The sequence below is a fragment of the Coccinella septempunctata genome, chromosome 1 (genome assembly GCF_907165205.1).
Source record: "Coccinella septempunctata chromosome 1, icCocSept1.1, whole genome shotgun sequence".
In the NCBI taxonomy this organism is placed as follows: Eukaryota; Metazoa; Arthropoda; class Insecta; order Coleoptera; family Coccinellidae; genus Coccinella; species Coccinella septempunctata.
The window spans coordinates 44,948,867-44,963,341 of record NC_058189.1 but is presented as its reverse complement, the minus strand read 5'-3'; the positions used below and the strand labels follow the sequence as shown (position 1 = coordinate 44,963,341).

Here is a 14,475-nt window from a genome sequence, read left to right as displayed (position 1 = left end):
AAATAACGATTTATTTATTTGAATGGATTTTTTCTCCAATGTACAAAAAGACTGAATTTCTTCTTTTTACAGATAATTTTTACATGGAACCCATATGGACAGATCCGAAACAAGGTGCACTTTCAGAATCTGCAGAAATATACAGGGTGTCCCATTTAAATAAAAAAAAAAAGTTTTGTAATTTCCGGTTAAACCGAAAGTATCTCATTAATGAAAATATGCTCATCAGATGCATTGTGGTCCATTACACTCAGCTGTCAAATTTCAAAAATATCGCCCGTTTTGTTTTAAAGATATTAATTTGGTGCCAAACTTTATCCCAACCCTGTAGACATAGGTGCTAAAAAAGTGCAGGAAAATTTATCTTACATAAAGGGAAAATATAACATACATACTTTGTTCCTGATGTTATATTTTTAAAGCATAAACAATAATAACATTATTAAATTTTTCCTGCCATTACCATGTCTCTCAACTTTCTCTTGTGAATTTTCCCTGTTCCATTCACTGGTAGATCATCGACTATTTTAACACCAGCCCACAATCTTTGTATTTTATCTGCGATTTTGTTATACGCGTATTCCACTAATTCCTCGGGTGTGGCGGTGCAATTCGATCTCAACTTCACGATTCCCAATGGATGGTCACCATCTTCCACATGTGGAAGGCCAATCACTGCTGCTATATCCACAGAAGGGTGAGTAGCTAAAATACTCTCCAGTGCTGTGGGACTGACTACGTTTCCCTTATATTTCAACATTTCCCGTATTCTGTCTACAACGTAAAAGCACCTATCTTCGTCATATTGCACAATGTCGCCAGTTTTCAAATAACCATCGGAGTCAAAATCTTTCGATGATTCTTCGTTGTAATAACCAACCATTGCGAATTTTGTTTTCAGTCTGAGCTCTCCTGGTTTATTTGGTCCCAGAATCTTCTCGGTTTCTGGATCTACTACCTGAAAAACATATCAAATTAGTCAAGTAAATAAATAAATAAACTTTATTTTTTTATCATGTTAGACAGTTCCGTATAGAACAAGACAATTATAACAATGATGTAAAGTATGTATATAAATCAAGAATGCAGATAAATCAAAAGTAAATTATTAGCGGTCACAAGACTAAGAAATCATGAACAATCACACAAATATACCGTATAGTATCCTTTTCTAGACATCATTTGAATTATTTCTTTGAAATGAATAATTTTCAGATTTTCTATATATGTTTGTGAGTGATTGTATATTCGTATACTTTGGTATAGAGGCGATGTTCAAACTTAGACGTTCTATGTGTAGGTAATGGCAGAATATCTCCATTCCTCGTTGAAAAAACCTGTATATATGCAGGTGACATGCAACAGTCAAAATTTTATTCGATAGGAAATGATGTCGACATAAAGCCTGTGAAAGCTTTATGTGTATCCTAAAGATACAAATCATCGATGAATAATATAAACAATAAAGGTCCGACTATGGAGCTCTGGAGAACCCTCATGTCGAGCATGTAAATCTCGGTGTCAGCACCATCCACCCTGACTGACATATTGGGTTCTGTTATATCCAAGAGATATACCTCTAAATCCTTCTTCTTCTTCTTCGTTCTATAAGTCATAGTTGTCTGTCTTTTCCTTGTGAAATGTCCACCACTTTCTTGGATGTCCTACACAGCCTACACTTTCTTCGGCCGGCTGGTGACTTCTCTCATGCCATCTTCACTATCCGTTGGTCTGTCATCCTATTTATGTGTTGGTTCCTCTAAATCCCAGATTATAAAATTTGCTCAGCATGAAAGGAATCGAAAGCTTTTCACAGAAGTCACGAAAAGTCCATCGTATAGTTTTTCGCAAACGGTCTGCATAAATGAAGTAGCTAAGGTCTCGGTTGAATGACCAGGACTGGAGCCATGCTGGGAACTTTAATACTTAAAATCTATTTCAAAAGCCAAGCATTCTGTTATAAACTAATCTTTCGAATACCTTGGAAGAGCAACTCAGATGGGATAGACGAAAAGCTCAGAAATAGAGTCGCCAATAAGAATCAAAGTTCTTGACGACATAATACAGTCAATATCTGAACAAGAATTCAGATATTCAGGACTAAAAGATTAGTACTTTAATATTTTGATATTATCGTCCAACTCATATTCTGTAACAGGATAGAAAACGAAACTTATATCTAACATTTTTGTTGTTCATGATGGTGATAAAGTATTTTCGAAATGTTCCGTGAGCAACTCAGATCTTACAGTAGAAAGATTTTCACTAAATGACTAAATGAGTCCGCGGTGCGGGTTTGCTACATGAATTTCCTTTAGGAGCAGATTTTTTTATTTTATTCTTCCAAGTTGTTTTATGATAATAATAATAAACGCAATTTATTGACCAAAAGGCATGTTCTACTTTTGTAGAATATCTTGACAACTAAACACAGGCTACATCGGCAGAGCTCAGAGCCGACTGACGAGTTTCAGAGTGTCATTGCTCGGACTATGGTGGAAGTGGGTAGGTGTCGAAAGGCTCTTCGTATTCCTTAGGGTCTTTAATTTTTGCTCGGCGCCATATGGAACACTGGGCTGCAGTTTATGCCCGTCAACTCCATGAAAGTCCAGTACTCCCATCTGAACTCACAGTTTTAATCTCTGTCTCTTGAGACAGAGTGATTTGACCTTACTTTTTCGAGGAGGAAAATGTCACCGTCAACTCCAATTTTGGAAACCTTCCTACATCCTCAAATGGGGCAACTTTCTGAAGAACACAATCTAGGTGACATCTGGTTCCAACAGGAAGGGGCTTCTGCCCACAGACCTCAAATTTCAAAAGCTGTTTCGAAACAAATGTTCCCGGAGCAACTGGTCTTAGTGGGGTGGCCAGCGCACTCACCTGATTTGAGCATCTGCAACTTCTCTCTCTAGGGCCTTCTGAAAGATAAATCTCTTTATCATCGCCCGCACTTCCTGGCATAACTGAATCTAAGGATAACCGAAGAAATCTGACCATACCGCTCTGGCCATACTTCCGAGATCCAGCACATCAGTGTATCGCTGCTGGTGGTCAACATCTCAGCGATATCGTTTTCGAAACTATATTTCCTACTGATTTAAATCAGTAAAACTGTTTTGCACCAACTTTTAACATTTTTTATGGCACTTTGAAACTCGCCAATTGACTCTCCTCCACCCTTTATAATGAAGCAAAAATTTCAATGGCACAATAAAGCCGCACAAACCCAGCACCATTCAGCTCAAATGAAATTCGAAAATCAAAAAGTGCTAGGCCAACATCATACACGTTCTTTGTCTCATGGTGATTTCGTGAATGAAAAAAAGGTTCATTTATCCTACCTTGTACCATATGCCAGGAATTGGAGTTCCGCAGCTCTCTGGTTTATTTTTTTGCCATTCTCGTTCTTCAGCTCGGCCTAGATCAAATACCAAAGAAGGCCCACATCCTTCTGTCAACCCATAAGCTTGTAGTATGATAGGATTAGGAATTACTTTTTTCATCCTATTGTATATTTCAAGTGGCAGGGTTGCCCCGCTGATCATTATCAAACCCAAGGAAGAAACATTGATACCATCCTCAATGGGATGTTTAATCAATTGGCAACACTGATAAACTGAGGCGATTAGAATATTTATCTGAAAAAAACATATTTTCGTTCAACAAAGCAGTAGTGACCAATATGACTCTAATATAACCAGCTTGTAGCTTGCACCTCTTAAAAATAGTTGAGTCCGACTGTTTCGAAATTTTCAATAATGAGAACACGCAAAATTAACCAAACTCTCAAACTCTATGATGTTTCTGATTCCATTTTACACATTTATTACTTTGTACCACTTGAAAAGGTTAGATGATGGGAAAGTTTACGGAAAAATCGGAAGAAAATTTCTAGACGACATGACTAAAATAGTAATTTACGTAACAAATCCGGAAAATAGGGTTTTTTTGACGAATAGACAAAATTCTGTCCTGAAAGTCCTGAGTCGAAGAAAACTATTTTCAGGCGTGTTGCGTACAATATTTTTTCGGCAACCGTGTTGAATAACAAATCGCTGCTGCTTTCCATATTTTATTGCGAATTGAAATGAAAAAACATGGAAACTTTTGACAACTAATTTCATATGAACTGTCAGCCGTTATTTCTATGGTTTCTATGGTAATGATCAACTGTATTTATCGAAATCATTCCTACCAAGATTTTCGTATTAACAATGACATCAACGATTCTTCCCTAGTCCGGGAGGTTACGTACTTTCCGGACTAAAAAATGCTACTTTATCAAAGAAAAACTGTCCGGAAAGTGGGTACATCCCAGACGGTTGCTAAAAAAACAATTTTTCCTATCGAAACACGTGGCCGTTGAAAAACAAAACCAATCAAAAACGCCCAACTGAAATGTAGGGAACGTCAAATGTCAAATAGTTTCACTCACTTTGTATTTGTCAATCATCCTCCATATTTGGCTCATGTCATAAAATTTACTGAGGACCCTCGCACCACCTAATCGAAGGCACTTTATCAATACTAAAATGTAGGAAATCCAATTGGGAGAAGTAAATATTAAGAAAACAGGAAGGGTGTATCCACTGAAAAGACAGATATAGTTAATTCACGGAAATAACGGGATAACAACATCAACTCGACCATAGACATAGAGACATGGACTGTCCCTTCCCTTTCTATCTATGCATGAAATACGATCAAAAAAAGTGACAGAGAGAAACGCACGACGGGCATGCAGTTGCCTTTTTCTAGAATATTGATTGGTCCACACTAACCTCTATGTGAACAAAAAAGAGACAGGTAAATGCCCGACGATCATTTCTCTCTTTCTATAAAAAAGACAATTTCATGCTGACATTGCTCAGTCCATGTCTCTATGTCTATGAACTCGACAAACAAAAGTCTCTTCGTTTTTGAGCAATCTAAGCTAATCCGTTGAGTGATTTTGTTTTCCAATAATATGTCGTGACGATCGAACAGGAAGGATAATAATAATTCCATCTAAAATTTTATTCATTCAAAAACGTACTTTTTTCAGGATATGTAGAAACAATTGAAACGAAAAATTTCCGTCCATCGTCAAGTATTTTTTCGGGAAACAAATGGAGATACTTCTACTACTATTTATGTACAGGGTGTCCGAGTTAAAGTGTTCCTATACTTTATTGTGGTAACTAAAGGAGCTAGAAGAAAAAGTTTAATGAAAAACTTGTCTGTAATCGATTGAACTTTTATTTTTTATAACCCACATTAATACAGGGTGCTCCGTTTTTTTCCCCGTTGGAATAAATTTTCTTATTTTGAATGGAACACCCTATATGTTATTGCGTTTTTGAATTCCTTGTCAAATTTTAAGGTAAAAGTAACTTTGGTATGACAACCATGGTCCTAAATGGCACCGATTCTGAGATATTCGACTTTTTCCTAAAATTTTGACAGCTGTAGGTGCTCACTATAAAATAGCTGATACTAGTTTTCTAATGAATGTATCAAAACCACATTTTGTCCAGCTCTTTTCAACATATTGGACCATACGTTACATCTCTATTTTTAGCAATCTGATAAACAGGGTCTTCAAAAATGAAAGTTAAAAATTGAAATAGAAGTTCAATCAAAACTGAATTTTTTCAAATGGCAATCTATAGTTTTTTCTTGTTCATCATGTAGAGCAGGTTAAAATGAGCAAAAAATGTGTGAAAATTTTCAGAAATACGGACGAAAAAGTGCATTTTCTCGTAAAAATCAACCATAATTATTAATTAGTGTTGGTGTTATATAGTATGATCAGATATATTGATAAGAGCTGAGCAAAATTTGGTTTTGATACATTCGTTAGAAAACTAGTATCAGCTATTTTAGTGAGCACCTACAGCTGTCAAAATTTTAGGAAAAAGTCGAATATCTCAGAATCGGTGCTATATAGGACCATGGTTGTCATACCGGAGTCACCTTAAAATTTGAGGTAGGATTCAAAAATGCAATAATATACAAGGTATTCTATTTAAAATAAAAAAGTTGATACCAACAGGGAAAAAACGGAGCACCCTGTAATAATGTGGGTTATAAAAAATAAAAGTTCAATCGACTACAGACAAGTTTTGTATTCAACTTTTTCTTCTAGCTCCTTTAGTTACCACAATAAGATATAGGGACACTTTAACTCGGACACCCTGTACCAAGGAACAAAAACTGTCTATTACAGTCTAGCCTGCAAATTGATAGCCGAGGCGCAGCCGAGGATAGCAAGCAGGCGAGACACTTTTTACCGAGGTGCATATTACATTTTACAGTTATTGTTACATGCACTTATGTTTTCATCAAATTCTGTTTTCACAAAATTGATTCAATCGCCCCAGGATCTTATATATTGCTTAGTGACGAACCGCTGGACGAAAAGTAAATCAGTTCGAAAAGTGAATCAGTAGTACCTACGTAAAATGTCATTTTTTGTTCAGATCGACGAAAGAAGATTTTTCAATTCTGGCTTCGAACGACTAAAGATTTAATATCAAATTCGCAATACCTATCTTTATATAAAACCTTTTTCTCAAACAACCGAATATGGATTGATTTAGCAGTATTCGATGAACTCTGGATTGAAACTCCTTGGTATTCATAAACTGTATTAGGTACCTACCTAATACAGTTTATTTATTGTATTAGGTAGGTACCTAATACAGTTTATATGAGTAGGTACTCATAAGCTTCATGTTCTCAAATATCAATATACAGGGTGGTCCAACAAAAATAAAAAATCACGATTTATACTATCCTGTATAGATCTAATATGGTAAAATATTGGCATGATTCATATTTAAATTATTCATGCTCTCTTCAGAAAGGAGATGTGATTCTTGTTTGGGGCGAATATAAGAGCATAAAGAGTGCGAATTCATGAACGAATGGAATATTTATGGAATATATCACGTCGTGTTTGATATGAACATATCCCAAAAAAGTTTTCATCGAGTACGTTCGTCTTGGGAAGCTTAGCTCTCACCTTCTTTCATTCGGTTAGTGAATGGAGAATTTATTGCCGAAGGATAAAATATTTCAGCTTCCGAACATACTGACAGGACTTTTCTACGGATGATAAAGTGTGCTGATGTAACATTTCAGAATTTATTAGGAGAATTGAGTGACAAATGAATTATGATATATTTTGAATATAAATTCAGATGATGAATGGCTTCAAGCAACTCACCTAGTTCGAGACAGAATGCCCAAATGTGAGAGGCATATTCCCTTAGGCACTCCTGTGGTTCCGCTACTGAACACAATGACAGCAGTGCGTTCATTGTCTTCTATTTTAACTGGTTGAAAATCTTTGATTTCCTGTTTCGATGCGTTCAGAAATTCATCGAATGAGATATATCCGGAAGGGTCCTTCCCAATAACAATAATTTTTATATTCAGTTCTCCTAGTCTCAGTGACTCTTTAATATTCTCAAGATTATCCTCGTCGACAAACAGTATCTTAGGTGTAACTTTGCGGAGCATGAAGGCTTTATCACTCGGAACTACAAGTGGATCTAAGAAAGTCACTATACTACCATTGAATAAACCAGCAATATAGGGAACACATGTGTGCTTATTATTCCAAGAGCTGATTGCTACTATATCATCAGCAGCAACACCAATTTTTTTCAGATTGATGGCGACCCTAATTGACTCATCCAGAAGCTCCCCAAACGTTACAGATTCGTCCGTTTCTACCATGAACTGAAAACAAAATTTTTAGGTTATTGTAGAGTAGAATTCTCAGTTCAAATATTTAGGGGATAACTAATGACCCTATGAATTAGTTGATAGATATCTTTTCTTATAATGCGAAATATTAATACATCTAATGCTCGAGTTTGAAGTCTGATCCCCTTAATTCACAGACTTTCATATTGTATTCCCATATTATGTTACCTACTGTTTTCGCAATTCTGAAATCCTCGAAACGTTCTGTTGGGGATGAACATTTCAAGTGGGTATTACCATTTTATTAATCGGAAATATCGAGCAATATTTTTTAGGGATGATAGGAGACCAAAAAGCTCTTGTTCGGTATCCAAAACTCCTTATTAAGGGAGCAACAATAACCCTTGAAAAGGACCTAACGACATTCAATATTTATAATATATATAGCTTCTGGAATGGGTATCATCAATGTATTCAACTGTTGGGCATTATACCAATATCCATATTTCTTTATAATAATAATACCTAATAACCTAATATCAATCTTCAATCTACCTTTATTTCAGAATCGACTCAGGTTTACAACATGAAAGGAAATAAAATAGTGTCAGGAAAAGAAATATATTGTTTGTTTATCTCCTAAATAATCTATAAGGCAGTAGGGTTCCATATGTCCACCAACATCGAGAAAATTTTGCCATTTGCCTTCTAGGTTTGTTATTTTTGTGTTTTCCATTTCATATCTATCAATGTGTATACTGAGAAATTTTGTATGTTCTGATATTTTGAATTCTTGATCTTTGTTTTTAATTTTTACAAGATTTTCTATATTAGAATGCATGGATGGAATAATAATGTATTGGTTTTCGTTTTATTTAGTACTAATATTGTACTTATCTTTCTTCGATTTTTCGGATTCACTAAGAGTGATATGTTATGCGTGGCAACCATCACACGGGGCTTATAGATAAGAAGATAAGAAGCGTTTTTCACATAACTTTCGAAAGGAGTACCTTCCTAATAGCACGAGATCCCGCTGCAGAATTACTACGTTCATTACGTACAGAGACAAACACACATTTTTACATACGTTTATGGATAGGAGAGTACACTGATAACACTGCAGCCTGTCAAAAGTGGCCGCAAGTAATTTAAAATTAATTAATGTTAATCAATATTCCAAGAGAAATTTCATTCACTCCGTTTTGAAATAAAATATCCACATCATAGCAATGCATGTAAAGAATACTTAAATCCATAGCTGCCGTTGCACACTCGGCCGCAATTACCTCGCAGCCAGCTGTAAGCAGGTAACATTTCGATGTATTTCTACGTTCATGTCGTACACGGATGTTTTTGATATCAAATTAAAGTTTTTTTTTTTTTCGAATATGTTGATATATGGCTGCCTGTGAAATAATAGCCGCAAGTTAGGTCTGCCATCTGTTGAAATAGCGAGATATCTGAAATAAAGTGCAAGAGATGGCGCGCAACGCCACTTGTTAGAGGAGGATGGTGGATGCCAGCCGTGTGAGTATTTAAGCCATTGCACATGCGTCGGATAGATATGATTCTTAGCCGGCGGCTCAAACAATAGTAGGAACGACTTAACATTTACAAATATTATAATAACGTAATGAATATTATGAAAAAAACTTAAAGTATTAAGAGATTTATTTTATAATAAAAAATAATTTATTCATCAAGTACAAATGTAATTAAATCTGAAGAAGTTTTTTTCGTGTTTCTTCAAAATCAATCTCTTGAATCAAGTTATATTTTATATCAGTATATTACATTTTCTAGTCCAAGTCCGATTCCTCGCTGCTTTCACAATCGCAGTTGTCACTATATAGTGACAACTGCGATTGTGAAAGCAGCGAGGAATCGGACGACGATATCGTCGTCGCAATCAGAGTTTTTTTCATCATCTGAAAATGTGTTAGCTCAATTGAATAAAACATTCTCGACTTGTATCGGAGTTGAACTTCCCAGAAAACATGTTGGTTTCAGAGCACCATCGAGAAGAAGCCAACCGTTTATTCTCCGCACTAAACTTTAAACAGTGGTACTTAAACAGTAGCATTGAGCAATATCGAATTGACGAAAATCGTCCGTAGCACCTTTTGTTTTAATGACTTCCAAAACGATAAAATATGGGTTGAAACAAACCCTTTGATTTTTTTGATGAATTTTTCATCATTCTCTTTTGCCGCATACATCTTGTTGAACATGATAAATCGTCCAGTGTCTTCGAAATGAACTTTGGTGAGACTTATCATCTTTTAAAAAAATTCTTATGTTTCGATATTAATTTATTTGGACCTTATTCTTATTAGAATCTATTATATGCATTGCGCCCGAACTCTCAATATTCGTATAGCACCCGACGAAGGGTTAATACATAAATAATACCAACAGCGTTGTGTACAACGAGCTCCAACACGTGGTTATAATATAAGAATAATTCAGATGCACTGTTGAGAACCCTAAGATTCCTTTCAAACCACGGGTTTTTACCGGAAAACAACCGAATGAAAAATTATTCATCGGGTTTTATCCGTACGGTGGGCACATCAAGCTCTCGAATCTCGTGGCGATAAGCGCCGCCGAAAGTGCAATCTGGTTGGTTTCCAGTGCGAAACTAAACCGGAACATGTGTGAAAGATCCCATAATATCAGTAGATGTAATCATAAAGTAAGTCAAGGGTGTGTTCTGTGGATGTAATTCGAAACATCGGGTAAGAACCCGATGGTGCGAAATGAGTCTAACTCTCTCTTACTTTATTTCGGATATCTCGCTTGACAGGCTGCGGTGTTGTCCATAAACGTATGTGAAAATGGGTGTAGAAGAGCAAAAAGAGCTTTCTTCAGCTTTAGGAGTTACCAGTCAAGCCATTCCTAAGCGACTCCATGCGTTGGGAATGATTGAAGCCAAGGGACGTTGAACGTTGCTCTTTCGTCTGTGATCAACAACAATACGAGCAGAGGCACAATAAAGTGATTCTACAACATTTTCATTTGCATTTGGTCAACGCCTAAAATCACGCTTAGCTCAAACTTTTTTTTTTACTTTTGGCTGCAGAGCTACATTGTAACCTTGGCACTGTCTAATGATGTTTATTGATTATCAAATCTTATTAAATTACAAAATAGGCAATTATTATTATACCAAAGGCGGGTCGGGAACTATTCTCAGTACCAGAATAGGTATTATGAATGACTGATTTGCTGATCAACTTCTGCTAAATATTAGTTTGAAGTCACTTGTTCTGTATTTTATAACAGGATAAAATTAAACATTTATTTTTGACTTGAACGATCCACACAGATTAGACGCAGGTTTACCAGGACATAAAATAACAGCATTTGGGAATCGAAGAACAGGAGCAATGTTGTCGACTGAATCCTCACAAAATATGAATTGATGGACAGAACATCGAAAAATGAAATAATATCCAACATGAAGGGAAACCATCTGATGATGCCTTCGACGTCAACTAACATAGAAATAATATCAATAGTAATAAATAATAGGTCCTTCCGTTTGCATAAAAAGTGTAGCACTTTTCTACATTCGATTTTTGTATCCGTTTGCTGATTGAATTTACACCAGTGTAAAGGAGGTGTAGTTTATCTACATCTCCTTTTGACTAGTGTAGATAAACTACACTTCCTCTACACTGGTATAAATCAAATCGAGTGTAGAAAAGTGCTACACTTTTTATGCAAATGAAAGGACCTAATATGTGTAGTTCATCCACACCTAGTCAAAAGGAGGTGTAATATTAGTGTTCTGTGGTGAGAAATGCAAAATTTGATGTTAATATCACGGACGTCACAGTAATCTGCTTCAAAGGATACGAATAAATTTAAAATTTGCGATAAGTTCATCACTTTACAAGAGGATGAAATAGTAACAAATCTTCTGAGAAACGAAACCATATATTAAATCAAAATTATTAGTCTATGAGCGTGACAACCTAACATCAGTGTTTTTTTTTTCATTCGTTTGCGCAACTACACTGAAAATCAGCTGATTCAAAGTGCAGTGTACACTGAGACGAAAGGACCTATAACCTAAGCCGTGAAATTTAATACCTACGCGTGTTGCGTATAAAAAAAAACATTCACAACCTTGAAATATTTCCTCAAAACGATATTGTGAGTGAAATTTATTTCTTATTATCACGAGAATCGAGACCCACTTGAAATAAGGCAATCGAAGAAAGTCGTCAGATTTTCTCTTCGATTACTTTTATAGAGAAAAAAATTATCAATAGAAGAAGGTACATAAACAGATATTGACGATATGCTGTGTTTTTATTATCTAAAGAGATTTCCAGCGATGCGTTATCTAATTAAGCTGTATCATGTTTGTTCAAGTTTGAAGTTAGAATAATATTACTTATCTGAAAAAGTCAAGTAGCGATAATGATAATTATTGTAAATGAGAACTGGAGGTGTGTGTGAGCCAAATATTTAGATTAGAAAGGATTGAGCAATACGAAATAATACTGATGATGAATGATGCTTGAAATTTAGAACTAACGAGCGTTTTTTTTTTTGTGGAGTTTTATTGAACTTTAAACTGTAAAAACCTCTGCATGGTAGTGGTTTCATAATTTTTAATTATGGACATGGTTCTCTATATACAGGATGTTCTCAGAAGTTAGGCTTTTTTTTACGGAAGAAATCATCAAAACGAGTCATTTCACCAAAAAATTTTCCATATAAAATATTCAAGATGGTTGAGCTGCAACCCCTAGAATTTCAACCAAATTTTATTAAATTTCAATTACGGGACTATGGAAGGTGACTCCGGCTTCAGAAAAACGAAACAAAACCTATGGTTGGACAAAATGATTCAGTACATCCGAGTCTATCTGATTAGGTGCATTAGGTTACTTGAAAAAATTGTTGAATCGTACGACTGGGAATGAAAACAGTGTAGAAAATTGAAACATTTTATTGAATGGGCTTATGTTGACAAAGCGCTACTATTTTTACCCTATTTCACTACTTTTTTAGGACGATTGTTGAAGGGTTCGAACAAGATGAAGATTGTGAAGACCATGCATTGTGAAAAAATTTGTGAATAATTAGACGAATATTTTTTTTACTTTTTTTTGTCCTAAGTCTTTTTCTGTCAGTTGGTATCGAACTGAGCCTTTTCATAAAATTGTTGAAGTTATTAAATAATAAAAAATCCTAAGTTTCTATTTTCATTCTCACGAAAATTCGAACGGGCCAATATTTTAGACGAAACCATATGGTTGAATCAGTCATCACGAGATGAGTTTTTTACCATTGCTTTGTGATAATTCAGGTGACAAATGATCTATAGGGTCATATTAGGATTTATTTCAGTGAGAATTCTCAATTTTCTCATATTGAAAGTTTATATAGATGATTTTTGGTGAAACACTACATTTTGATCGGTTCTACCTTCAGTTAAAAAAAAACCTCACCTAAAATAAAATACACCCTGTATATGCGGCTTCATCATTCAATTCGATAAAAACATATGAGAGCTTGAATGTCATATTATTATAGCAAAATTTTTTCTTGCATCTTTGAGTTTGTGAAGAAATTATATGAAAACTTCGAATCTGTACAGGGTGGGCAAAATTAGTTGTCTACTGCAACAACAATAAAGAATGGTGAAAACCATAGCCTCCTACGATTCTTCGCTTTTGAGTTATTAGTAAAAGATTAGATTTTCGCGATTTTCGAAAAGATCTCATCACTTTTTCGTCTTTGAAGTTACAGATCTGAAACTTGAACCTTCTTACTTTCATACGTAGAATCCTGCTGACAAAAGATTTTTGTCCGATACAAAAATATCAAATTCAATAAAAGTTTGCATTTAAAAAAACGAAAGTTCGCCTCGAATAATTCGGAATAAAAAAATATTTTGAGCTCGTCGTGGGTTCTACGTAAAAAAGTGCCTGTGAAGGTTTCTTGTTTCAGATCTGTAACTTCTAAACAAAAAAGTTATGAGAATTTTAAAATCACATTTTTTGCTAATAACTCAAAAGCGGGAAGTAAGATCCTACCTGGGCTATTTCATCTTCCCTAAGCTTCATTTGATGAAAAATTTCGTATCCTAGTCCATACTCTGGTACAGGATTTTCTTCGGGCATTTTGATAATATATTCGTGGTTTTCTAAAAAAATCAGTTTTTATTTGGTTGCAAAAGAAAACCTTAAAATCGAAAACAAAACTTATTCACCTGACATTATTTATTGGCGGCGTCTTCCGGTTATCAAATGTGAAACTTGAAACGAAATATTTCCATAAGTTGCTCAGGTCTATTTTGCGAAACCGAACAGTTACTAATCAAAAAGTACTGGGTGAAATCGAGGTCGATCCCATCTAGCTGGTTTTATTGAAATTTCATAAACCACTGTTGAACTCAAAAAAATAAGATAAAAAGATAATAAAATCTTTGGAGAATCCGCACTTTGAAATCATTAGTTTTATCTAATTATAATCAGATGGTACTCAACTCATTTTATGGTTCATAAAAATTTTGCTAAGCCGTTGTGTGAATTGATGGACTCCTTCAACTCCTAATTCATCAACTTACAGGATGGCACCACTGTGAATGGCCAGCCTTATACATCTACTACCTCGAGGTGATTCTCATGAATTCTCAATAAGTTCATCATTTTCCTATTTTGGGATAGTTCTTTTTTCTTTTTTTACTGTTAACTCACGCCTCCATAGCTGAAATACTTTTCTATATAAAAGGTTAAATTTTGTGGACCTAAG

At 35.1% G+C, this 14,475-nt stretch overlaps 1 protein-coding gene across 1 annotated transcript; it reads right to left on the bottom strand.

Moving 5' to 3' along the window:
* Nucleotides 1–392: 392 nt before the first annotated feature.
* On the bottom strand, nucleotides 393–14,103 carry LOC123320948 (4-coumarate--CoA ligase 1-like). Its single transcript, XM_044908448.1, has 6 exons — nucleotides 13,934–14,103; nucleotides 13,758–13,867; nucleotides 7,214–7,731; nucleotides 4,439–4,592; nucleotides 3,345–3,641; nucleotides 393–958 (listed from the first exon to the last, which is right to left on the bottom strand). The coding sequence occupies exons 1-6, from the start codon at nucleotides 13,938–13,940 to the stop codon at nucleotides 443–445; spliced, it is 1,602 nt and encodes a 533-aa protein (XP_044764383.1). The 5' UTR covers nucleotides 13,941–14,103; the 3' UTR covers nucleotides 393–442.
* Nucleotides 14,104–14,475: the final 372 nt, after the last annotated feature.

What these genes read in the sequence shown, in the direction of transcription:
- LOC123320948 (XM_044908448.1), bottom strand. An exon ending in GGGAAGATGAAATAGCCCAG is followed by an intron (nt 7,732 to 13,757) that starts GTAGGATCTTAC and finishes TTTTGTTTTCAG; the next exon opens with TTCATGGTAGAAACGGACGA. An exon ending in TTCCTGGCATATGGTACAAG is followed by an intron (nt 959 to 3,344) that starts GTAGGATAAATG and finishes TATGTTTTTCAG; the next exon opens with GTAGTAGATCCAGAAACCGA.